The 27653-nt window shown below is 44.0% G+C and overlaps 1 protein-coding gene across 1 annotated transcript in view; it reads right to left on the reverse strand.

The window, feature by feature from the left end:
• LOC144681104 (protein eyes shut homolog) overlaps positions 1-27250 on the reverse strand; it is a 440210-nt gene extending 412960 nt beyond the window's left edge. Inside the window, exons 1-3 of the mRNA XM_078542836.1 lie at positions 27067-27250; positions 22843-23874; positions 1604-1717 (exon numbers count right to left, since the gene is read on the reverse strand). Coding sequence (XP_078398962.1) covers positions 1604-1717; positions 22843-23638 — 910 coding nt within the window. The 5' untranslated portion in view covers positions 23639-23874; positions 27067-27250. The remainder of the gene's footprint in view (positions 1-1603; positions 1718-22842; positions 23875-27066) is intronic.
• Between the last annotated feature and the right edge of the window lie 403 nt (positions 27251-27653).

The following is a 27653-nucleotide window of genomic DNA, read 5'->3' on the forward strand; positions in this document are numbered from 1 at the left end:
CAGCGTCAGTCCCTTTAATCAGTCCCTTGGAACCTGCTCCACCTGGTTATTAGCTGCTGCTCATTATTGCTTTACTGTTTTGGGGGTCTTGCTTGTGCAACTTGGCTGCTGTCTTTCCCTTCATTACAGCAGTGAATCCACTTTAAAACTAATTCACTTACTGTAAAGTGGGGCAACCAGAGGTCATGAAAGGAGAAATATAAATGCAAATTCTTCCTTATGTAATATTCTAACAATGAACACTTAAGTTGAAACCTCATATTCTGGAACAGATTTTTTTTATTCACTTGAGTGAATTATACTTCTCTTTCCTGTGTAGACATTAATGTAATCCTTTAAAACACTGACTAAATCTGCAGTAAGGCTTCAAGGAGGGAAAATTACAGTGTTACTCATGGTTACAAAGCTTAGCTATAGGATTTGTCTTTGTAGGGGGAATTTATTTTTTTGACTACAAAACACTTTGGAATATTGTGAGGTTGTGAAAGAGGCCTGGCTAATGTGTTTAGATCTTTTATCACTGAATACACCAAATAAATATTGGGAAGACCAAAGGCATTGTCTTCAGTCCCTGCCACAAACCCTGTTCCCTAGCTATTGATTTCATCCCTTTTCTTGGCATCTGTCAAAGCTTCTGACTTTGTAATGCACAATCACTAAAGACTGCATATTTCCAACTTTGTACTATCAGCCAAACCCATCCCGGTCTCAGTTCATCTGCTGCCTAGACCCTCATCCATGCCTTTGCTCCCTCTATACCTGACTATTCCAGTGCACTCCTGGCTGCCCTCACACAATGTACCCTCTGCAAATTTGAGGCCACTCAAAATTCCTGTCCACATCCTTCTCACACCAAATCCCACACCACTATCACCCGTGTTCACTGGCCTACATTGGCTCCTGCTCTAGCAACGTCTCGATCTTAAAATTCTCATCCTTGTTTTCAAATCTTTCCAATGCTTCGCTCGTCCCCAAGTTTGTAATTTCCTGCAACCCTACCACACTCCAAGATATCTGTGCTCATCTAATTCTGGCCTCTTGCACAGCCCCAATTTCAATTACTCCACTATTTTCAAGGCCATAACTGCTGGAATTCCCTCTCTAAACCTCTCTGCCTCTTTTATCCTTTAAGAAACTCCTTAAAACCTACCTCTTTGACCATCAACTTTGGGCCATCAGCCCTAATTATGTGACTCAGTGTCAAAATTTGCTTTATAACAATCCTGTGAAGTGCCTGGGGGCTTTTTAATTGCATGAAGGGTGCTATATAAATACAAACTGTTGCTGTGCAGTTCACAGTACTCTTCCTGCTTGACAAGATATACTGACAAATGCATTCTACAAGTGCGTCTGTTGCTAAGGTGGATTTACGTCAGTTCCTGACTATGAAAACATCCCTGTCGACAATTAAATATATTACCATCAAATGGGAATTAATTTATTCCACAGCTTCACAGGCTGCATGCTGGTCCTCGCCCAGCGAGTTACTGTTGGTTTTGAGTGCAAGGATTTAATCACTGCAGCAATTATTAGTAAGCAGCAGTCAAATTGATGGCAAAAATAAAATGGGAACTTAAAAACCTAAAGCTGATTTGAGCGTCACCTTTGTACTCACGGTCACACACACAAGCAAAAGTATTCAGCGTCATGTTGCTGCAGTTTCCATGGATACAGACGTGTGGCTCGCACTGTCCAATCATCTCAGAACAATTATCACCTGTGCAAAACATTAAAATTGAGAGTTAATTATAATTCACCATCAGCTTTAGCCCACTGGCAGCAACATTAACCTGTAGGCCTTTAACAGTAAAAGGAGCTAATTACAATAAATGTCATGAAGCATAGTTAAATGCCAACTCTCATTTCTGAGACATTTATTTAATAATCAGTGACAGACTAAACCTAAATGATAAAATAAGAGCTAATTATTACTGCTGCTAGTTTTGTCACAGTTAACCTATCAACCATGTGGTGTTCCTCTTTGATGGATCAATTCATAAACAGATGATAGATGTTAGTGTGACACTGACAAAGGGGGGTTGGCACTTCAATTGTAAAGTCAGTGGACTCTCTGAAATTCCAAGGAAAACTACTTCCCTCCCATATTTATGGAGAGATGGTATCGTGGTCGTAATGTAATCCAGAGGTTTGGGCTAATGCTCTGGGGAGATGGATTCAAATTCCACCATGGCAGCTGGTGAAGTTTGGATTCAGTGAATAAATTCTTGGAATTGTCATAATGGTGTTGGTTACAGAATGTGTCTGTTAAGGAAGCCTTCGTAGTCTTCTGTACGTTAACAGCAAATCTTTATTAATCACTTGTAACTATATACATGCAAACAGTAAAGGGTACAGGCAGGGGCCTATCTCCATATCTAAATTGTAACACATCTCTGGCCAACACCACACTGACCCTTGCTCTGAGTCATGTACCTTCTTACATCACTGTGTGGGTGGCACTCTACTCAGTCCCACATTAACCCTGTATATACCAGAGCATTATATATCAGTAATGAAACTATCATTGGTTGTTGTAAAACCCCATCTGGTTCACTCATGCCCTTCAGAGAAAGAAATCTGCCATCCTTACCTGGTCTGGCCTACATGTGACTCCAGACCCACAGCAATGTAGTTGACCCTTAACTGCCCTCTGAAATGGTCTAGCAAACCACTCAGTTCAAGGACAATTAGGGATGGGCAACAAATGCTGGCCTTGCCAGTGATGCCCAAGTCTCTTGAAAGAATAAATTTTTTAAAAATATAGCTATGGTTTGTTTTAAACAGATGCATAATACAAGTATAAATTGCAATATGTGATGGTCTCTAAAATAGGTAGGAGTACATTTAACTTCTGGAAAGATGCTCTGTTTATTTGCCACAAGGCTGGATTTTTGTATACCTGATTGCAACCTATTTTATTTTACAGTTACATTTTACGGCATATTATTCAGATATTCACTGGATAAACTCACTTAGCCAGTAAGCAACAGATAAATGTTCCCATCTAAAGGTCAGTGACGACAGGCACTCTACAGGGGTCTGCTCAAGATCCCTGCTGTTCACACTAGTCACAAACCAATTGAAGGAAAGTTCTAGAAATATTAAAAATCGAACAGATGGCACTAAACTATATGGCAGGTGGTTGATGACATTCAAGAATCTGAATCAATTAAGTATTTAAGTTAAGAAACTGAAGATGAATTTTGACATGATTGAATTCAATAGTAAATATGGAACATGTAGATATATGAACAGGTGTCCAATAACAAAGATGGGAATGAATAAAAAGATTTTAAGTCTGGTTACAGATTATTCCCCTAAGATTGCAAGACAATGCCATGGTCTTATCAACACAGCTACTGTGATCCAGACTGAGCTCATTTAATTTTAAGTTTGAAATCACAAAGAACATTGTTGAGAACAGACTTATAACATTGTCACAATTCTGGACAATCATTCCTTCCAAGGTACATGAGGGTTTTTTTGGTGAGTGTTCAGGAAATTCTGGGATGGATGATTCTGGGAACGGGAGCTCAGAGTGCAGCATACACTCTGACAGAGTTGAATTTGTTCAATAAGAATAAAGGATAACAAGCTTAAAGATTTGAAAATGCTGACTGGCATGAATAAGCTGTTTTAGTTCATTACATAACTCATTAGGTATGAAGGGGGTCTCCTGTAGCTTGGTAGACATTGTTGAATTAGAATGGAATCCCTCTGTCCAGGAAGCCGACATTTATTAGCCAGTCAGTAGCAGTTAATACAAACTCATTCATCTCACCCTTGATATCACATCACATTGTGTTTAATGAGGTACACTCTAATGAAGATTTCACCACTCTAAATTGGTCCCCTCTTGTAAGTCTGTGGTGTGTATGCAGACCTCAGTTTTCCTTGCTCATAGTTTTCCTTCAGTACTATTTCCTTTCTTGCTCTCCAATTTGAACATGACTTTTCATGATCAGTGCAGTCCCTTCAGCTCCCTTTTCTGCTGGAGCTGCTCATTCTGCTGTCATTCGATTCTGGTTCCTCCATTGAACATGGCAAGTGTTTCACCTGCTCTCAGAAATGGGATGATACAGTGCTTGCTGACAAACATTCACAGTGCCTGTTTGCATCAATGTCCTTCAATTTGAGCGATGCGGGTGTCTTTTGAAGATTCCTCGTGATCGTCCCTCTTCCTGGCTCTTGGATATCATCTCATTATCTTTGCAACACCCATGATATACATCGAATTACATCGAACTTACAGCACAGAAACAAGCCATTCAGCCCAAGTGGTGTATGCTGGTGTTTATGCTCCACAAGAATCTTTCCCCAGTCCACTTCATTGCACCCTCTCTGCATAATCTTCTATCTCCTCATATACTTGGCTAACTTCCCCTTGATGTCATTCGTCTCAACCACTTCAAACCACTCTCTGGGAGAAATAATTTCTTCCTGAATATTCCCAATTGGATACAGAATAGAATTCAGATAATGTGATTAACCAAGCTTGCAAACAAAAGCTGAGGGCTACAGCAGAAGACAAGTACCCCATGTTGCTCCAGATCCCCCCCCGCCCCCACCCAGCCCGGCCTCCAACAATCTCAACTGTTCTTTTAATTTGTTCGTAAAATTCTGTTTAAATGTTCACAAGCAGAGAAGAAATATAGATTTAAACAAAAGCTCAACATGTCTCACCTGCACTGAGGGACTCTGAACCAGCAGCCACAATCCTACAGGTTATGCTGGGGTCATGCTTGCAGGTTGGTTTCTGTGCTGGAGTTCACAGGTTTGGTAGGTGGACACTTCACTTAAATAGAGCTGGAAAGCTCTCACTCCAACATGGGAACCTTCCCAGTCCCTGCCTGTCCCTAGCTGAAAGATTCTCTCCTTGCTTGCCATCAATGGGTAGGAGGATACCACTAGTGTGGCACTCCTTCAGTACTGCAGCAGAGTAATGCCAGCCTAGATTATGTGCTCACTTCTCTGGAGTGGGATTTGAATCCATATCCTTTTCAAAGACAGAGGGGCTTAATGGCCTACTCCTGCTTCTATTTCCTGTGTTCCTCATTCCCCACTGAGCCATGGCCAACAGTTTGAAAAGAGCCTGACATCTTGATAGAAGGCAGATAATACTGTGTTGCACCTTTAAGCGATTGGCCTTATCAGTTTTGACACCTTCTCAAATGTTATGAACAGCCGGTTCCTTCTCCAGATTTGGGTTTGTTGTTGAAACAGATGGTCATTTTAGTATTTCAACTTCTGCAAATCTTAACTAATCATCATTGATCACAGGCAGGTACTTACCATGTGTTCTGTAGCAGATAACGTACAATTAGCATCTCTGACAGTTTTTCACAATCTAGCTTTATCAATTACATTCAGTGCTGCTCCAAGATAAACAGAATTCCCAGGCACTCGTGCTTGATAGTTTTCGAGGTACGTAATCACAACACATAGATTATGGGGAAGTAGGAGGTCGATTTCACTCATCCATCCTGGCAGAATCCCCATGAATGTGGCAGGAAACTGGCAGAATAGCACACAACTAAGCTGTGAATGTGGAACTGGTGAGTGCCTGAGATATCCCTGTGGGCTGTGTTGATGTGGGCTCCAGCTGACTTCAGACAAGTGTGGTGCACTCCCATTGACCACGTACACTCTGGACAATCAGCACTGGAGCACAACAACCCCAGGATTTTCAGGGCCTTAGTCTTTGAACGACTGAAAGGCTTCATCATATTAGGCTTCCCACTGCGATTAAGCATTGGTGGCTTCTAGAAGTCATAGTGATTCTGTGATTGCCATGAGGTTAGTGGTAGAACTCTCTACTTGATGGATTGTGAGGGATTACATTCCATGATTCAGATAGTAAATTGAGGCCTGTTGTGCTATAACTGTTAGGAGAGAAAGAACAGCTTGGGTCTCTTTGGTCATGAAAAGAGGTGGCGGAGGAGTCACCTAATAGGGGCGTTTAAAATTATGAAATGTTTTGTGGATACAGAGAGAATGTTCCCTCTTGTGGGGAAGAGCATAACCAAAGGCTGTCAATATGAGATAATCACCAAAATATCCAATAGGGAGTTCAGAAAAAAAAAATCTCTACCCAGAGAGTGCTGAGAATGTGGAACTCGCTACCACAGGGCGCAGTGGGGTAAATAGTGTAGATGCATTTAAGGAGAAGCTAGAGAAACATGAGAGAGATAGGAATGGAGGGTTATGCTGATAGAGTTAGATGGGAAAAGATGGGAGGAAGCTTGAGCGGAGCATAAACATTGATTTGGACTAGTTAAGTGGAGTGGTCTGTACCTGTGCTGCATCATCTATATAATTCTATATAGCACTGTGCGCTGATTCGAAAGCATGTTGAAGATCATCTGGAACTATGCAAAGTAGATTAGGTTTTCCTCTCAGTTTCCAGGCTAATTTCTACCTTAGCTAAAGCCCCCGTTGTGGCCTCAGTAGTTAATTCATTTCATTGATGTTTACAGAAACTCGTCATGTGAAAACTGAGTGTTGTGCTCACCAACAAATAAAAGGTCTGTCACTGTGCTTAAATAACTAATTTTCAGTGAAGTGCTTTGACTTGTTTTGGAGAGGCGAGTGCTTTGAATCAGCTCTGTTTCGTTAAAGCACTGTTCATGTATAATGATCCTTGGGCGCTGTGAAACAAACACTACTTTCACAGGTACATCTTCAATCTGTTGCACAGTAGGCACATCTTCTCCTCTGCAGAGGTCGCCTATTCACCAGTTTCCTCTTTTTACAGGAGTCAGACGGTACACCTCCTCTAAACTGCTATTGACTGTCTAGTGTTAAATTTGATTTGGCAAGTTTTGCTCTTTTCTTCATTGTAGTTTAGTCTTGTTTCTGCTTGTGGGTGGAAATCCAAAACTAGAAGGGTCATAATTATATGATAAACACTAATAAATGCAACCTCTTCATCCAGGGAGTGGTTAGAACTTGGAACTCCTTGCCACATGGAGTAGTTCAGGAGGACCATGTTAAGATGTTAAGATGAAGCTAGATAAACACATTGGAAAAAGAAGTAGAAATTTAAAACAAAAAAAAAAATACCTGGAAAAACTCAGCAGGTCTGGCAGCATCTGTGGAGAGGAGCACAGTTAACGTTTCAAGTCCGAATGACCCTTCAACAGAACTAATTAAAAATAGAAAAGAGGTGAAATATAAGTTGGTTTGGTGGGGGGGGTGGGGGGAGGTGGGACAAGAAGAGCTGGATAGAGGGCCAGTGATAGGTGGAGATAACCAAAAGGTGTCACAGACAAAAGGACAAAGAGGTGTTGAAGGTGGTGATATTATCTAAAGGAATGTGCTAATTAAGGGTAGAAAGCAGGACAAGCAAGGTACAGATAGCCCTAGTAGGGGTGGGGTGGGGGGAAGGGATCGAAATAAGCTAAAAGGTAGAGATAAAACAATGGATGGAAATACACTTAAAAATAATGGAAGTAGGTGGGAAAAGAAAAATCTATATAAATTATTGGAAAAAACAAAAAGGAGGGGGAAGAAACAGAAAGGGGTTGGGGATGGAGGAGCGAGTTCATGATCTAAAATTGGTGAACTCAATATTCAGTCCGGAAGGTTGTAAAGTGCCTAGTCGGAAGATGAGGTGCTGTTCCTCCAGTTTGCGTTGAGCTTCACTGGAACAATGCAGCAAGCCAAGGACAGACATGTGGGCATGAGAACAGGGTGGAGTGTTGAAATGGCAAGCGACAGGGAGCTCTGGGTAATGCTTGCGGACAGACCGAAGGTGTTCTGCAAAGCGGTCACCCAGTCTGCGTTTGGTCTCTCCAATGTAGAGGAAACCGCATTGGGAGCAACGAATGCAGTAGACTAAGTTGAGAGAAGTGCAAGTGAAATGCTGCTTCACTTGAAAGGAGTGTTTGGGCCCTTGGATGGTGAGGAGAGGGGAAGTAAAGTAGAAATTTATGCTGACAGGGTGAGGTGAAGTAGAATGGGAGGTAGCTCCCAATATAGAGCTAAGCATTAACATGGACCAGTTGGGCCAAATGGCCTGTGTCTGTTGTGCAAATTCTATGTAATCTCTAATATCTGGTTTCTTGTCTAAAAATAGCTTGTTGTCCAACAGGACCCTTTTGCTTTGGACATCCTTGCCCATATAGATATGCACTGTGGGTGTACCCCTAGTGGTATTGTCACTGGATTGGTAATCCAGAGACCCAGGGTAATGCTCTGGGGATCTGGGTTCAAATCCCACCACAGTAGATGGTGGAATTGAATTCATTTAAAAATCTGGAATTAAAAGTCTAATGATGACCTTGAAACCATTGCCAATTGTTGGAAAACCCATCTGGTTTACTAATGTCCTTTAGAGAAGGAAATCTGCTGTCCTTACCTGGTCTGGCCTGCATGTGACTCCAGACCCACAGCAATGTGGTTGGCTCTTAAATTAGGGGTAGGCAATAAATGCTGGCCTAGCCAGCAAAGCCCACATCCCATATATGAATTTTAAAAGAAGAAAGAACACTGCCTTAAGCCTTCACGTCCTTTTCCTTCCAGTGCTCAACATTTAACTTCTTGGCATGGCCTTTGGCTTAGTTTCCACTTCACCTGCTTTGCAGTCTGATAGTTCATTCAACCACATAGCACCAACACTTCACTCAAACTAGGTCTGTTATGGCAAATTAGGGAACTGAATTCAATAATTCAGGTATTATTTGTGGGCTAGCACCAAATAAAATGACTATGAAAGCTGCGAATTTGTTGTAAAAAACCACCTGTCTCAGGAAAATCTGACAAGGAAGAGCACTTGCCACCAAATCCATTCTGCCTACACGTAACTCTGGTCCCACACCATGTACTTCAAATGTCAGAACAAAAGGTCACCAACCTAAAGCATTAACTCTGTTTCTACCTCTACAGGTGCTGCCAGATCTGCTGAGTATATCCTACATTTTGCGTTTTTATTTCAGATTTCCAGCATCTGAAGTATTTTGCACGCGTGTGTTACTCAGGGAGACCAGATAGACACTGCCTGGCCAGAATTGCTTACATTTCAAGAACAGATTTTTGTTTTAAAATGTTTGAAGATATGACTTATTGACTTGACTTTACAGCAAAAATTGACTGTAGAATTCAAATGTTTCTTTCTTACTATTTGTTCGAAGGTTTTCCTGCAGCCAGTGCAACTATTCTCAGAAAAATTCAAACAAAATTTCATTAAACTGTGAAAGTACCAGTCTAGCAGAGACCACTTCAAGCTATTAAGATCCCAATGGGAAATTACAGTGACGGGCTGATTAATAGACTATAAGAGAGAGGTTCAAACCAACCAAAGAGTTCATACTGTGGATAACAAATAAAGGTGAGAATGAAATGAGTTTCAGCAGTCGGCCTGAAGATGTGGAATGATCTTCTGGCACATAACTGCCATGTCTGGAGAAACTAATAATCATAATCTGTCAAAATCAAGACTGTCTACTTCCACCTCTGTAATAACATCCATCTCCATCCCTGCCTCAACTCAACTACTGTTGAAACCCACATTCAAGCCCTTTTTACCTCTGGACTCAACTATTCCAATGCTCTCTTTGCTGGCCTCCCATCTTGCGCCCTCTATCAACTTGAGCTCATCCAAATCTCAGCTACCCATAACCAAACTCTCATGGTGTCCCATTTACCCCTCTCCCCTGTTCTGTGACTTGATGTCAAATTGTGTTTGATTAAGCTTCTGCAAAGCCCTTTGGGGCATTTTACTATGTTAGAGGCACTTTATAAAAGCAAATTGTTGTTGTACTTTGAGAACCACAGGACTAAGAAGGGCCAAGCAGCTATCTGTAAAAGTCAAAAATCTTTCTTTAAGGTTATCATCTTTTGAAATGGCACAAAGAGCAGGTAGGAAATAGCAAGTAAGTAATTAATTTTGTTGATAGCTATCACAACTTGTTATTTGTCACTACTGTAAAAAATACAGATGAGTGATTACACAAAGATGAGGGCCTGTTATGGACAGGGGAGAGAGACACACTGAACTCCTTTATTTTTCTCGCTGCCTGTCCATAAGTATAAATATTTTAATTTTTGAAATAGACTATGGCGTGTTTCCCCAAAACCTCTGTTTGTGAAGCCAACGTTCAAAGTGACTTGCAGCAAACTCTCTTTAGGGTTAAATCAGAAGTATTGTTTACTCATACATTCAAACCCGGGGAATGGTCATCGCAACTACATACAAACACACAAGCACATACGGAGGAGAAAGAGAACGAATGATATCCTCCATTCCACCAGGGTTACTCACTCTTCTCATTACTCTCAACTCACACACCCACAAACCCATGACACATTCACAGGGATCTCACTCACTGCCAGTTCAAGGGACATTGCCATTCACTCTCTCATACACACCTTCATTGTCCTCATCCGATCCATGGGACCACACTGCGCCCACACATGCCAGGCATTCTTATCATCTGGCCTGGCAGACGTCCTGCTTATACTGTCTCCATCTCTATTCATGCAGGACAAGCTGGCACACAACAAAAGGGAGAGGTCGCAGACTGGTGCAGGAATGCCTGAAATCAAGGCCCTCACGGTTTTTGAAAACAGAGCCATCCAGAATGCTGGTGAGGATCTTGACCATTCCTGTGCTGACGGTGGGGTCAGTTGTGCTGAACCAAGTGAGGATCCACTAGTGTAATATCCATCAGACAACCATGCTGTGGCTGATGTGCCTTGTTCTGCAGTCACCTGCCATGCACTAATTATCTCTCCTTGCTTTCGCAGGCACATCTGGAGAACAGCCGATGGAGTCTACGATCCAGGGCCTCCAATCAAGCCCCGAAGAAACCTCTGAAGAGGAATCTGAAGGCACTTTCATTGAAGGCCTGTCACAGCGCTCACCCATACCCTCCACCAGTGTAGAGACACACAACTCAATGAGATCTAGCTTTACAGTAGCCTTGGGATCAGGATCTGGTGAAAACATCGCACTGTCTTATCCACAGCAGGCGGCAGCAGGGATGTGCCAAGTGTCCAGCACTCAGATGACTGCTGGAGACCAGAAAACTGCTGAGTCTGAGTCAGATGATGAGCCTCTGGACACAGTCAGGTCTCAGTTGCTGGAGCTGCAAAGACAAGCTCGGGAACATCAGGAAGGGATGTCCACTGTACTCCTCAAATTGCAAGGCACGATGGAGGAGCCTGACCGCCTTCAGGCTGAGGCGATAGTGTCGGCATGCCAATGCATCAAGGTCAACATTGGTAGGACCCAGGGCATCGGTCCTGCACTGCTGCGCGGGCTTAACTCCATTGCTGATGCCATAGTTGGCCTCCAACTGTATATATGTGAGAGGGATGCGGGCAATATATATGCAAGAGAGGTGTGGGGCAGCTCAATCTCACTCCAACTACCCCTTCTCCTCAAGGAATCAGACAGGGGGCCCTTGGTCACCCATAGGGAGGAGGATCAACAGGTGCACACTCCGGGCCTATCCATCCAGCTGACTCCGGGAGTGTCCGGCCCATCCAAATCCCCTCTTCCTGTGACCTCAGCAGCTCCAGCTGCACTGGCTGAGGAGAGTGCCAGTGCCACACAGCAGGACCCTGAAAGCAGGCCAGGGCCCTCCAAGTCTCAGCCCTCCAGAGGACGCCCACCAAGGTCATCATAGACAGGGCTTACTGCCTCCACCTCTGCTGTGGATGTTCGGGGAGCACCAAGACGTAGCGGCAGGGTTAGGAAGGTTAAGAAGATGTAGTTGCACAGCCTAGGCACGGGTGTTAATCACTTGTACATAATGTTCACTATTGTCAATAAACTCCCAAGAATGTCTCCCTGCCTATGGCTCCTTGTTCTGATGAGGAGTATTCATGTCACTCAGATGTGATGCATTGGTTTTTGCACAGGTTAAAGGCAGGTGTCTCAATCCAGGGCCTCTTCCCTGTGCTTTGTGCAGCCTTCAGACCAATGTGATGGTCCGGCTTCACACTCACTGGACACATTACTGATGCCTGCACCTCGGTGCTGGTCATTGTGGTCAGAATGTTGTGGGCAGGCATCACAGAGTTCTGTCATTCTCTCTGTTTGCTCTCAGCACCTTTGAGGTGGGTCTAGCTCCCCATCTCTTCAGCATTTGTGACTGGTGATGCTGTGCTCCTGAAGGGATCAGGTGCTGAAGACAGACAAAGCATCAGGTGCATTTAAAGTTTCATGTCTGTGTCTCTATGATATGACCCTGATCACAGAGATCAAGCAAGCTGCCCTCAGCCAGACAGGAGTCAGACATTCACAGAGGCTATGTGAAGATCTATGGAGTGTCCTCACTGCATGTCGTCATCATCCTCCTGGAATCAAGTGATTATTAGGGCCTTCACTGCATCTCCATGACAGGTGCATTATCACAGAGGGCATATGCGCTGCCATAAGCCAGACTGGAGTCAAACATTCATAGATGCAATATGAGGATCTATGGTGTCTCCTCACTGCATGTCATCATTATCCTCCATGAATCTAGCAGGTATGAGGGACTCCTGAATGCGCCTGCCTCGTCTGGCCAGTGTGAGGGCTTCATCGCCGTCATTGTTGCCTTCGAGGGCCTCCTCACCCTCATCCCCGTCAACATCCTCCTCATCGGAGAAGATATCCAGCTCCTCCATCTCCTCTTGAGCCAGCTCCTCTCCCCGTTGCAGCGCCAGGTTGTAAAGGGCACAGCAGGCGACGACGACATGTGACCACTGTGGAATATATTGCAGGACCAGACTGGTCCAGGCACCAGAATCTCATCCCGATGTTTTGCTCCACCAAGGTGTGAGTTGCAACATGAGCCTCATTTTACCTTCTCTCTGCTGCAGTCTGAGGCCGCCGCACAGGTGTCATCAGCCACAGCCTCTGCAGGTAGCCCTTGTCCCTGAATCGCCATCCCTGTAGCCTCTGTGGACCCTGGAAGACATCAAGGATCTGAGACCGACTGAGAACGTAGGAGTCATGGACACTCCCTGGGAACTGTGCGCAGACCTGCAGGATGCATTTGCGGTGGTTGCACACCAGCTGCACATTCAGCGGTTGACATAGTTGACCACTTGTTGCCACGGAGATCTGAGTGTAGTTCATCGCACCCTGCACCTGTGGGAAATCTGAGATCTGGGCAAATCCCAGCTCCCTCGCAACATGGGCTTCCTGGTCCTGGGCAAAATGCAAAGTTGTGCGCCTTTTCAAAGATGGCATCTGTGACCTCATGGATGCATTTGTGGATGGAGGCTTGAGATATCCCACAGAGGTCACCTGTGGAGCCTGAAAGGAGCCACTGGCATAAAAATTGAGCACCGTGGTCACTTTCACGGCCACTGGCAGTGGATGCCCTCCATGTCTCCGTGGTGCCAAATTCTGCAGCAGCTGTCAGATGTGACTGACCAATTCCCTGGGCATGCGTGGTTTTGGGCACTGGTTCTCGATGATCCACAGGAATGAAAGGCAGTATCTATAGACCCTGGGTCTAGCTAGGTGCCGAACAGCAATGGCTTACTGTGGCTCTTCAGCAGCGTGTGCAAGAGCCCTAGCCGCCCCTTCTTCCTGAGGGTGCTGCTCCTCCCTCTGTCCAGCCAGGCGCCTCAGTCGCTCCCACTTCCTTCATCTCTGCCCACTGTATGCCATGAAGTGTACAGCTAGGTCACCAGGCTCCATGGTCCTGATGTACTCCTCCTGCAGGATTAAAGAGAAAGAGAGAGTGAGAGAGAAGCATGGGTTAGCTTGGGTGTTCTAAGAACTTCTCTTGGTTAGGTCTGAAGGCACCTTAACACATCCCAGAAAGTGCTGGCCACCACTTGAATGGCCAGAGTTTAGTGCGCTGCATGGCTGCCCGAAATCTCATCCACCTCCGCCCACCTGACCGATTGGCAGCAGCTTTGCCCATTGGACTGAATGCTGTGCTCTCAACTCAGGCACAGGCATTCTCCTAACCTGCACTGCAAGACTGCACTGTTAGCTTGAACCATGGGGGAGACTGGTCCAAACGGGATGATGACATTGCAAGGGGCTGTGAGCACCTCCAGCAGTGACTCCATGGCCAGCTTTCGCAAGGAGATTGTACAACGTGCCCAGTCGTCCAAATGTTCTGCAGTCCACTAAAATGCTCATTAGTTTGCAGTCTGTGCCCGAGGGGTGAAAAGCTTTGGAGCACTTGGTGGCACTTTCATGCCTCTGCATTGTTGAGTGGGCAGAAAGCTAGAGGCCCAAATCCAAGCATGTCAATGCGGCTGTGCCTGAACTGTCTCAGCTGTGGAAGAATGTTCACTTTATACCAGGCTTCCCTAATGCATGGCTGCTTCTCTCCACCTGCCCACCTCCTCGCATATGCTTGTGTACTTACATCAATGCAGTGCAGCCCTTGCTCCCTCAAGTCACCTCAGCCACAGTGTAGCCCTTGCTCCCCAACCCCCGCAACTTGCCTCAACCACAGGGCAGCCCTTACCCCAGCACCACACTGTCAGCTAGCCGGGACAAAGCAACTTGCCTGTGCCCTCGCCTGAATGTGCGGCACCTCAACCTTTAAGTCCAACAGGCGACCCTGGTGAGCACTGCACAACATTACTGTGCACTCACCCCTGAGTTCCCCTCGAAGTGCAGGCAGCCAAGTGCACGCCTTATACATGCTGCTGTGAAACAGATTGGCGTGCAATCATGCCAACATGCTCGGATGATCCAGTGTGGGAGGAATGATTCCCTCGGCTGGGCTTATTCTTATATATTTATGTATTACAATGCGGTTCCCGATGTCTGAGAATGGGTAATGCACCCTCTATTGACGGGCAGAGTGGATGATTGCAAATGATGCTGTGAAACCAATATTTGGCCTTCTCACCATATTGTCCACTCACGTCGCTAAACACACCCGACGCCAGCAGGCACGGAAAATTCTGCCCTTGGTCAGGTCTACAGGCAATGACAAGAATCTTCCAGAGCACCAGGCTTTGAGGAGGTTTAGACTTATTGTCAGCCTGGAATCTAGCTTTGGTGTTGAAAGAGTGGATGTTAACAGCAGACTACCCTGGGAGTCCAGCAATGTAACATTAAAACTTTCCCAAGGCCAAAGGAGCTTAGGTCATGTGGTGTTACCCACTGATGAGTCATTTTCAGGTGAACAAACAGTTTCTGTGTCTCTGGTCAAAATACATTGTTCACTTTAGGAAACAGATGATGGCTATTAGCGCCTCTGCAGGTACAATGAGTTTTGATGGCTCTCTCTTTGTTATAAGCCCAGGCTGGGCAGACAGACTGTCTATTGGTCCCTTGTTTCATTGATTGTCATGGGTCCACAGAATGATAGGTGTGAGATTTCACAAGGATGAGGGTTGAGCTTTGTTCTGGAATTACTGTTGGAAGTTTCCAGAATTGTAGCCAACTTTCAAATTATGTGACCTTTCACAGCCATGTTTTGGCCCAACAAACTATATTTTTAAATAAGCAGAAAGTAAGCTTTGATTTAAACAGTTAATGATCTCTTTCCTGTCTTATGGACATGACAGGCCCCTTAACAAGTTATGAGAGGAGAATTTCCTCATGTGTCCTCCTGCTGAGCCACTGTAGCCCCAGCAGGAAAGCCATGGACATGGCAGAGAAATGGGTTCAGGGGTTTCCGCAGATGCTCTGCTCAAGTTACAGCAGGCATCGTCTAAGGCTCCAGTTGAAATTAAACCTTAGGTTTCTGAAAACTCTAACAAATGAGCTAATGATTGCAACTGTTGTGCAGGTCATATGGAGGTAGACTCTATCCCTCAGGATTGCTTCAATAACCATTCACCTCTGTGTAAAGCCACTCCAGATTGAAACATACATCCAAATAACTAGCTACATAGAATTACATAGGAAAAAAGAGCACAGAAACAGGCCATTTGACCCAACCAACTATTGCCTCCTATTTCTGACAAATTACTTCCTTCCCTTCAATTCATGATGCTGAAATGTTGTCACCTAACTTTTTTAAACATCTATTCACAGGATGTGAGGTATTGCTGGCAAGGCCAGCATTTATTATCCTTCAGGAAGGTGGTGGTCAGCTGCCTTCTTGAACTGCTGCCATCCATGTGGTGTAGGTACACCCACAGTGCTGTTAGGGAAGGAGTTCCAGGATTTTGACCCAGCGACAGTGAAGGAACGACGATATATTTCCAAGTCAGGATGGTGAGTGGCTTGGAGGGGAACTTGCAGGCAGTGGTGTTCCGATGTATCTGATGCCCTTGTCCTTCTTGGTGGTAGAGGTCATGGGACTGGAAGGTGCTGTTGAAGAAGCCTTGGTGTGTTGCTGCAGTCCATCTCGTACACACTGTTGCCACTGTGCATCTGTGGCTCCAAGCATTGTGAGCATATGTTAGACAATGGAACATGGAGGTCAGCATGACTACTTAGAGGCAGTTGAATTTTCTGGTAGTATGCTACAAGTTGGAGACACTGAAATCTACGTCTGACCCTCCAGTCGGCACTCCTGGTCTACGTCAAGAATGGGGTTGCATAAAAAATGTATCCTATAATACCACAGGAAGTGACAGACTAACAATGAATGTAATAACAGATATTAATATAATAGCCAGCAAAATATCAGTTATCTGAATAATTCATTCACAAACCAGTGGGAGACATGAAGAGTTTTGAAATATGGCCACAATATGGTTGGGTTACAACTTTCAATCGAGTGAGTATTAACACCACCGAGCGAGCCAGTGAGTCAGAGGCAGGGTCGTGACTTGTGGTTTTAATTTACTAAGTCTCCAAACACAAATCCAAAACTACAGCAAACAGTGGTCCACATTTTCACCACGATGGAGAGCCCCTCCGTTTTGGCGAAAATAGCTGAATTTTCTAAGTCCCGCCCCCAAACCCGGCATTTCCCATCTTTGCTGGGGTTGAACTGGAGTCAAGCCAGGGCTTGTTGTGGAGCTATCTGGCCATTTAAATCACCAGCTGCCTCCACTGACTTCTGATTTTTGAATCCTAGCTGTGTGAACCCCGGAGTCCGCAGAGCAGACCAGGTAAGAGGGGGTCTGAACTTGGTGGATTCTTTGGATAGCCACGGTACCCCTTTGGAGTAATAAGGTACCCCTTTGGGAGAGCTCACCAGGGTCGCCTGTTGGAGGTAAGTAGTCCACAGACAGAGATAGGTGGCTGCGTCTGTAACTTATGTTGGTGTGAGGAGTTAGGTGCTGGAGTAAGTTAAAGAAGATAGAGTTAGGGGTTAGGGTCATACACACATCAGGATGAAGGGTAATGTTCCATGCGGTGTGCAAAATGGTTACTGCCCAAAACCTTTACTTCCATAAAATTACAGAGGCCACATGAGTATGACAAGTCACAGTAGTGGAATTTATTCAAATATCCCCTTTTATCATTCAAAAAAGAAACAAATTGCATGCACCATCATTTTCAAATGACTCGACCTATAAAGTTCATAGGGAAAATTATCATGCTTGAGCAAAAAACTGTTCTTTCTAGACTGTTCCTTACAAGCTGGCTGATGTGATCCTCAATCTCATTGCTCATATTTGCCAGTCGAGCATTTCTCTTGCCTTCCTCAGCCTAGACTCAATTCCTCGATGTCTTGTATGGATGCACTTCAGCATCTCTTTTCCTATCTCTTCTACTTTATACTTGTACAAGATGCCATTTTGGGTGATCACTTCATCCCCGTATACCCAATACTCTCTTACAGCAACAGGTGTGCCCTTGATGGTTTCAAACTATACTTCATCACTACTTTGTAACACTTGAAGAGTTACATCTCGTATGACTTGCTTGATCTTGTCTGTCAGGATCTGTTCAGCAGTCAATGGCTTGGTGTCATGTGAAACACTGCAAATTTCTTCTGGTATGTGAAAGGTTAGCAATCCAAGCTTTTGACTTGTTTCAGCTGAAATGAGGGGATTTTACTTAGCATCCACCACCTGGAACTGCAGATATTCTTTCTTCCTGTTGTATTGGACTCTCAGCTTAGCTTGTCTTATTAGGGTGAGAATCCTACCATCATAAAGCCTCATCTTTTATCTTTGACAGCTTCATTTTAAGTCACCATCTTGAGCAACTTCAGACAGGTCTACAAAGCTCATGATGTTGGGCATAGCACCTGTCAGGCACTTCACATTCGCTTGATGTTTTCCTTCTGTAGCCACCATTCTAATGGTCATAAATCATTCTTTACCTTGAAACTTGATGACAACAACTTCAAGGGTGTTGTGTAATTCTTCAAAATTATCATCTGATATCTCTCCAGCAACCATCTTTAGTGGCTCGCTTTTCTTCTCTTCAGCAAAACACTTGCGTGCAAAGTGATTTAGCTCCTTGCAGTTAAGAGGATTGCTTTCCCCATGCTGGATGTGCCTCCTTTTCTTTTGTGTGGTTTCTTCCACAGGATTTACATCCCATACTCAGGCCTTGGTCTTTCTGCTGGCCTTCCTGCAATTTGTCCTTCCTTTTCTCCATTAGCTTGTGTTTTGAAGCCTTGGACAGCCTCTTAGGATAATGCAAAACCTTGTCTATTCTCCCATTAATACTCTTCAGCTGATGATTAGCAACTTCAGAGCTTTTGCACACATCAGAGGTTTTCTTGGGAGTGTGTTTCTCTTCTCTTAGCAGGCTTGCTCTCACAGCAGGATCTCGTGTTCCATAGACAATCCTATCCCTGATGAGATCACCCTTCAGTTACCCAAACTCACAAGGTTAGGCTAGGTGTTTCAATGCAGTCATATACTGATCACTATTCTCCCTCTCTTCCTGAGCTCCAGTGTTAAACACATAGTGTTCATAAATGACATTAGTAGAGCATTCAAAGTGGGTCTTCAAGCTCTCCAAAATTTTACAAATCTGGTTTTTCTGCTTCTCAGCGAGGTCTTGGTTGCAATTCAGCTTGTAACACTCTTTCCCCAGCAGTGAAAGCACAGTTATCATATTTGTGCTAGTGAGATCTTGCTATGCTCAAAATCCCTGCCATGCTTTCTATATTGCAATAGTGACTACTGTTCAAAAATGCTTTATTGGTTGCAAAGCACTTTGGGAAATCTTGAGGTCATGAAAGACGCTACAGGAACGCAGCTCTTTCTTTTTCTCTTTCTTCCTGGATTGTACCTAGGAGAGTGGCACCACACTCCTGCTGCCGACCACCTTGACAACCTCCAGCCATGCCTTCTTTATGCCTGCAGCAAGCATCCTCCTCCCATCATTGGAGAACAATATCTTGTCCGGGCTCTTCCAAGCCCCCAGGGGAGGGTTGCTGAAGCCTGGGTACAGTATTAACCTATCTCAACTCCCTACAACAGGTCTGTGGCTCTGCATCACATCTCTAAACTCCTATATTTTCCATGTCTGGAGTGTCCCTTTAAATATTAGAGTTGAAATTGCATCATATGGGTTACCATGACAACTGCTGATGCTAATTGGACAGGAAACCCGAAGTAAAATGATATGAGGTGGCCAGGTTTAAAAAAGCCAAGAGCAGACATGCTGTTCTTATTTTTGGGATTCCCTTGTGCTAACGGCGCCTCCAGTTCCCAACACATCTGCTGATTGGAGTGAAGCCCATGGTCCCTGGCAGTCGCTAATGTTATCACTTAGGAGATGCAGTGGTTTGGTGAAATTCGGCAGTGGTGCCTTGAGATGAACTGCTGGGTGCGCAGGCTGGCTTATCGGTTAACTGTTTGGTACATGTGTAAGCATTTTAGTTCCAACCAAGAATGAAAAACAGGCATAACAGCTGAAGGAAAGAAGAAATAAAATATGCATTTATCTGGCACCTCTCAGGACCTCAGGATGTTCCAAAGCTCCTTACAGCCAATGAAGTGTTGTCACTGCTATAACACAGGAAACGCCATAGCCAATTTTCATAAACAACCGTGAAATAATGACCACATCACCTGTATTAGTGACGTTGATTGAGGGATAAATATTGACCAAGACATCAGGCAGAAAGGATACAACTGGGTACTTCTGAATGGTGAAAAGCTAGAAACAGTGGAAGTCCAAAGAGACTTTGGGGTCCAGCTACCCAAATTATTAAAATACCATCATCAGGTACAGAAAATAATCAGAAAGGCTTACATGCAATGCTGCCCTTTCTGTCTGGAAGACTGGAATACAAAAGGGGGTAGTATTCATGCTTCAGCTGTATGAAGCTCTGGTTAGACCACACCTGGGGTCACTGTGGTCAGTTCTGGGTTCCACACCTTAGAAAGGATATATTGACCTTGGAAAGAGCGCACTATAGATTCACCAGAATGTTATCTGGGCTCCAAGGGTTAAGCTACGAGGAAAGACTAAACAAACTATGGTTGTATTCCCTGGGATTAAGAAGGTTATGGAGTGATTTGATGAAACTTCCAAGATATTAAGTGTAGCAGATCGGGTAGATAGAGATTTCCACTGGCTGGGGAGTCTAGGGCTAGGGGCATATCCTAGAAATCAGAGCCAGACCTTTCAGGAGTGAAATTAGGACATAATCCTTCATGCTAAGAGTAGTGCAAAATTAATTGTTAATTTTAACACTGAGATGGTAGATTTTTTGTTAACTCAAGGTATTAAGGGATATGGGGCAAAGGTGGCATATAGGATATGGAGTTAAGTCGCAAATCAGCCTTGAGCTCACTGAATGATCAAGCAGATTCAAGGGGCTACGTGGTCCACTTCTGTTATGATGTTCCTATGAAAACATCATAAAGGTGAGGTTGCAGCGAGGGAAGTGTGAAGGTTGGTGGGGTGGGGGTGTGTGGAAATGGACAGCCATGCCGCTCCCCTGCTGCCGATTAGCTGCTTCTCTCTTCCATTGTTCTGCACCCTGTCCTATAAGAGAGGCAAGTGTGTTAATGAGTGTACTGCAATGTGTTTAGGTGATGTGTTTAGGCTGTCATGGAAGAATAGCTGCAGAATGTGCCAGCTGTGAGATGTGGGCATGAGGCATGTGTGTGAAAGTGAGGTGAAGCTATAAATGTTACACAAGAATCCTGGTTGATAGAGATTGTTGGCAGGAGTGCGATGGCGGTGTTGCGCAGTGAGCAGTGCTTGATGCTAGTAGTGTAGTTGGCATTTGGAGATGCATTCGCTGACCTTGACCACTCTGCAACCCAGCCGCAGCCAGGAGTAGTGGCCACTGCTGGTGCAGCAGGAGGCCTGGAGCAACAACATGGTGCAGGTAAATTGTTTGGGCTCAGTGGGTCAGTCACACAGGCCCCAGCAAGGTTGGGGGGGGTGTGGTTATGGAGGGCAGGGGTCTCTTTCAGTTGGCCACAGATCAGTTGATCAGAAGCACCCCCTCTGAGCCCCTCCTGGTGGGGGAATTAAATTGTACCCACCACGTGCAATACCAGGGGAGATCAAATAGTAATAATATTAAAGAAAAATGAACAGCATTAACATCAAAATTCAAATTAATTAAAAAACCAGAGCTGTATCTCCAGCTTCTACTCCTTCTCAATGCTAATCCCAGACTCTAACCTACCAGGGTCTTCTAAGCCACCACTGTTATCCAGCCCAGTTCCCTTGCACAAATGCAATAATACAAGATACACCCCACTCTAAAATACACAATTAAAACAATCATTTCCATGCCCAACAAAAGTATGGAGTTCATAAAAACAAAAAATGCTGGAAATACTCAGCAGCTCTGGCAGCACCTCTGGGGAGAAAAACAGAGTTAATGGCTGGAATCTTCCTTTCTGGAGTCTAGGTTCGGTGGCGGGTGTGGAAGTGGGACTGATTTCCACTCACTACACGCGACCTTGCGCTGTTCAACTCGTTAAATATGCAGCCTTGCGGAACACAGTGAATCCCATGGTGGGGGCAGGCAGGAAGCCGCCGCCCCGCTGTTACCGGGGTTGAAGGTCAGGGCGCCATATTTAAAGGGCACTTGGACAGCCGGCACTATCTCTTCCACCTTTGCCCGGCCACTGTTCCACCTTTCCTCGCTAATCCTTCCTCCCTTCCTTAGTCACCCTCCGTGCAACTTGCACTGCCACCACCTGATCTCAAGCATAGGCTGGCATTAAGGGACATTAAGGAGAACATTGCAACGCCAACTCACCGCTAATCATGGAAGGAGTCTGCCTCGCCAGGGGCAAGGCACTTATGTGCAATCATGAACATGAACATTCTAATTTCTCACTGGCGGGGAACTTAATTTGGAGGCGAACTTAATTCTGGTGAGGAGGCCTTTTAATGAGCATGCATCACATTGATCGTCGGGAAGCTTGCCCCGCCTTTAACCCGCCTTTCAAGTCCCGAGAACATAATTCCTAAAGTTCATCCGACCTTCGGGAAATGGATTTTGGCCTCACACCAAATTAAGATCCCCCACCGGCCAAGCTTCTCACTGCTGACGGGACCGGAAGATTCCACCCAACGTTTCAAGTCAAATATGACTCTTCTTCAGTCATATTCAACTGGAAACATTAACTCAGTTTCTCTCTCCACAGCTGTTGCCAGACCTGCTGAGTGTTTCCAACATTTTCTGTTTTTATTTCAGCTTTCCAGCATCTGCAGTATTCTGCTTTTCTCAATGCTTTGGAGTTCTTCATCTGCCTTTAGATCACAATGATAGGTAAGATGAAGAGATCAGAATAGTTGACCTACAGAAGGGGTGAAAAGGACAAAGAGAAAGGGAGGGATATTGTGTGAGAGGGTGTGTGATTATATTTATGGACACACATACACAAATCAAGAGAGAGAGGAAGATAGAGAAGCATGGAAGAGAAATAGAAAATAGAGAGGGGAAGACAAAGGAGAGTGTATAAAAAGGCAGGGTGGGAGAGAAAGACACATGAAGAGATAAAGAGAATTCCCACTGCTTCTTAATGGAAAGCACTGTAGGAATTAAGTGTCAAATGCATGCTATATATGCTAGAAAGGTCACATACCTGTAAATCGTGGTGGACAAGCACAGTCATACCCTTGTCCATGAAGTCCTTCCTTCTTGTCCGCACAAGTACCTCCATTCAGGCAAGGTCTCATAGAACAGGCATCATATTCCTCACAGAGAAGGCCAGTGTAGGGGTGCTGACAATGGCAATAATAAGCTGCCTGCCAAGGTTCTGTTTGACATTTTCCACGACCTGAACAAAACGTTGCATCGTTGGAAGCTCTGCAATGTTCTGGCTTAACAGTGACATTCAGCCGGAGGCCAAGTCTACATAAGCGAGGCCCGTCATCCTGCACTTCCACAAGATAATGTGTTCCAACAGTCAACCACTTGGGGTCAATATGCTGTGTGCCCTTTGCTCTCCCACCAAACAATAGCTGGGTGCTTGGAAAGCCTCTATTAGTACAGTCAGTAAATTCTGCCTCTGAAACATTTGCCACATTCATTCCACGTTTTTCAAAAGACGGATCCAGGGAAAGATAAACATCGACTCCTAACTGCAGGTCTAAAGGGCAGTTTTGGGCTAAGTTAAAGGCCGGATTGCTGGAAGAAATATTCTGCTGGCTAAAACTCCAGCATTCTGCGTAAAAATCTGAGCATACGTTCTGGGCTAGTGTCCAGTTAACATGGACTTTTTCAAGGTCTGGATGCCATTCAGTAACACTTTCTCGTTGACAAATTGTTTGTCCAGCCACCTTCCAGTTTGGGGATGAATGCCAGATAGAAACTGCAGTTATAACTTGGATTAATATCGTAGCTGTTTGAATCATGTGGGCTCCAGTTCTGGCTGTCATGGTTTCTAATCAATAAAATCAGGAACAATAGGAACTGTTTTCCCACGCACTCAGTGCTTTCCAATAAACATATTCAAACTGTGACAGGCAACAATGAGAATCTGTAAGTGATTTGCAACCGGAGGTCCTTTGCATCTGTCTCTAAGTCCAATAGATTGGAATATGATGCACTTCCCTCCAAGGTACTGACTCTAATATTCCATTTGTTCAAATGCAGCAGAAGGATTGAAATGAGCCTGAAGGGAAAAAAAGAAATAAAGCAATTAAAGTCAATGAACAGTCATTCTAAAGAAGCACAGGGTCTTAATGAACCCTCCTTGAAATATAACTCTGGCATTTGCACTGGATTCACTTTCCCTTCAACTGTGCACAACAGAGAACAATGCCTTCACATTTATCCTGCTCTGCTCTATAATCTTTTCATCTGTTTTCATTACTCGACACATCCCTGCATATGAAGCTAAGCAATTTCTGGGGAGGGGGGGGAATGCACAAATTAGTCATCAAATATCTCCAATCAAAACTGCAAAATAAAACATTGATTAACCAGAAAACAATGCAGGTGCGTGATTAGATGTGAGATCCAGTCTCTCATAAATCGTGCAAATTATTTCCCAAAAGGCTCCCTATCACCCTCAGCATTCCCTGAACAATTGTCGACCACTGGATTCATTCAGCAAGGAGCAATTATACATTTGTCAATACTAACACAAGCTGATATATTGTCACACATCTGATGTAGGTTAGACTTTAGTCTTTAGTCTTCTCAACCAAAAAGATGAAGAATCAATATTGCATAAGGTTTTTTTTTTAAGGCTAGCTCTACAGGGATATGTTTCCTTTTTTTTAAAAAAAAAGCAAGTTTTGAATTTCCATTCCTACTGATTTATAGCTAGAATCCAAAGGATAATTTGAGAGATTTGTTTTTAGTTGAACTAAAATCAAAGCAATATCATAAGCTGCTTGCGGTGTCATTTAATTCAGAGAGCTGTCTGAGAAAATCCAGATAAATGGCTGCTTTGTTATAATGTCCTTTTAATGAGAAATAATGATGTCAATTGGGTACTAAAAGTGCATTTTTCTATAAAAGTAGCACAGTATGGTTTGCAACAGAGTATTTGTCTTCCTTTGAGAAGACCCAGTTTTTATTGATACTGAAACTTGACTGTCCTCCGAGGGTAGTTTTTGTTGTCGCTTGGCAGGCTCATCAGATCAAATGGCCCATAAAGGCAGGTGATTCCATCTTAGCAGAAGCAACGTCCTTTGGGGGAGTGTGTTGTTGTGCAATGTTCCAAACACAGAACTCTGTGGCAAAAAAAAACTGGCTCCCCTTTCAGTTGGGTTGATGGCGCAGTGAAGGAAATGAATTCAACTAGGATCAATAAAAATGATATCTCCCTCCCTCCTTCAAAAAATGGTTCATGAATTAAATATGACTGATGTACTATATTACGAGTTCTATATTGTAAAATTTGGTACTACCAAGTGACTGTGTGTATACCTGAGACTTGGGGTACAAGAAGGACCAAATTTGAGGTGTCAACAATATATAGTTCTCTCCTGTAGTATAAATTGTTGTGATCATTTGAAATTTGGCATTCTCGCATTTGTCCTGAATAGCGCAAGATGAAAAGCTTCAGCAACATGTTTTTCATATTAGCAATATGGCAAAAGTAAATAAAGTCTACTTGCTAAAAATGGTCAACTTTTAAAAAAATGCATGCATTAATGATTGAAAGTCAGACTTGTATCCCATTTCAGACCTTAACCTCTGCACTCCTAATTTCTTCATTAAAGAGGATCGGAGAGCCGGGGTTCAGCTCCAGTGCCCGTTCCTCAAGCCAAAGCATAGCTTGAATGCATGAAGCCAATTTGCTTTCCTAAGAAAATAATGTGGTGCTTGACATGACCAAGTGAAGTCTTTAAAATCTTTTGGGGACAGTATTGTGTACATTGAAGCAGAATAATTGGCATAACATGAGCACAGGACTAGAGCATATGAGTTTAAAATGAACAAAGCAGAAGTAAGACAATAACTTTGTGGATAGGAATGCAAATGGTGGTATCTGCTGGAGGGGCAACCACTTAATCTTAGGGAATTCATCTTAGACAGAAAAACACCTGGAACTTATTGGGAGGATGTTGGTTACAGAACAGTGCCTCTTAAAGAAGTCTTCAGAAGGTTAACAGCAAGCCTTTATTAACTGCTTGTAACTGTACATATATATATATATATATATATATATATATACACACACAGTAAAGGGTATAGGCAAGGAGCTATCTCCATGTCTAGGTTTTTATATGTCTGCTGAACATCACACTGACTCTAGGTCTGGGTCATGTGCCTTCTTACATCACTTTGTGGGCAGTACTATATTCAGTCTCACATTAACCCTGTGTGCCAGACCCTTATACTCTAGAACTCCATTGGCATTCTCCCAGAGAAATGGCAAAATGGTTTGGGAGGACCCTCGCACTAGTTTTATTTCTGAGAAACCTTTAAAATCAGAGAAGTTAGTTAAGAGTTTGTTACAGAGAAAAAAAATGCAACTATTTTTGCATTATCCACCTATCCACCCAGTAGTCTCCAAATCCCATTTTTCGTTCTTGTGGGCATCCTTCCCCTCCTCCGTGTTCTATTATCATCCACCCTCTACTCCTGTTTGACTACATGTGCAACACCACAGGGTATGAACTAACTGATGCATATTCCTGGCTAAGCTTGTCTAAGGGAGAAACAAAGCAGCAATGAAAGAGGAAAACAAATATGTCTGTCATCGTCATCTGAAAAGAAGAACTGCAGCCAAAGCATAAAGAGAAAGAAGAGTTAGGCATTGCTCTCATCCTTCCCTATCTTTGTAACCTCCTCCAGGTCAGCAATCTTTCAGAGCTCCTCATAAACATGTCCAATATCTCTTAAGCATCCCCAATTTTCAGCATCCCACCACTAGTGACTAGGCCTTCAGCTGCCTAAGCCTTAAACTCTTGAATTGCCTTCTTACTAAGCTTTCAGATACTCTTTCTCTCTCCTCTTTTAAGACACTCTTTAAAACCTATCTTTTTAACCAATCTTTTGTTCACCCGTCCTAATATCTCCTTATGCGGCTTTGTCAAATTTAGTTTGGTAACCCTCCTGGAAAGCAGTTTGCACCATTTTACTACATTATAGATGTAACAGGGATTCAAGCACATGGACTGCTTGAAAATGATAAATCAGGGGTCCTTTATTCCACAGGCATCAAATCTTTACAAACAGTAACAGAAAAGAGTAACCAACAGATTACTTACAAAGGACATTCATGACCGACACTCCAGATCCACCAGGAAACTGTTGAGAGATTAACTCCTAATCTAATTACCCAAGTAGCAGAGTTCACTTGGTGATCTGCTATTGCTAACTTCTGTGACCATGTGAACCAGATTACCTTGTCTGCCAGACACGAGGGGAATCTTCCTTTCCTTGGGACTTCTCGGACTCAGGGGTGCTGTCCAGTCAGTCCGACTAGGTCTCCAGCAGCTGTGTGCCCACTCCACTTCCATTTCTCTAGCCACGTTCAGAACCTTTACATTTCCCTATTTGTGGCCTTGGCTTGCACCACACTGCAACTCACAAATCCTGGGCTTCTGCTCTCACCCTCATGGCCTCTGGTTCCATGCCTCAGCCTGCCAAAGTCACTGCTCCCTGCATGAAGGAGTTCACAGTGGCTGACCAGTACCCCTGCTTGGCACTTTCCTCCAGCATTGCCACCTACTGGTGGAGGCACCCCTGCATAGGCATGATAAGAATGCGAGTTGTTGTTGTTGACACTACTAAAGAAAGCGCTGACCCCTTCATTTCCTTTTACACTTCTGTTGAGGGTGATGTCTTTGAACAACTCTCAACTCAAGAAACCTGCGCTTCAGTCTTGAACTTTTCCAAATCATGTTAAAAAAATACATCCATGTTTCCAGGCAGATTTGTTTGGAAGTAGAAATGCATGCAGATGCTGAGAATTAGACCCTGTCAATTAGA

The sequence above is a fragment of the Cetorhinus maximus genome, chromosome 5 (assembly GCF_964194155.1).
Source record: "Cetorhinus maximus chromosome 5, sCetMax3.hap1.1, whole genome shotgun sequence".
Lineage (NCBI taxonomy): Eukaryota > Metazoa > Chordata > Chondrichthyes > Lamniformes > Cetorhinidae > Cetorhinus > Cetorhinus maximus.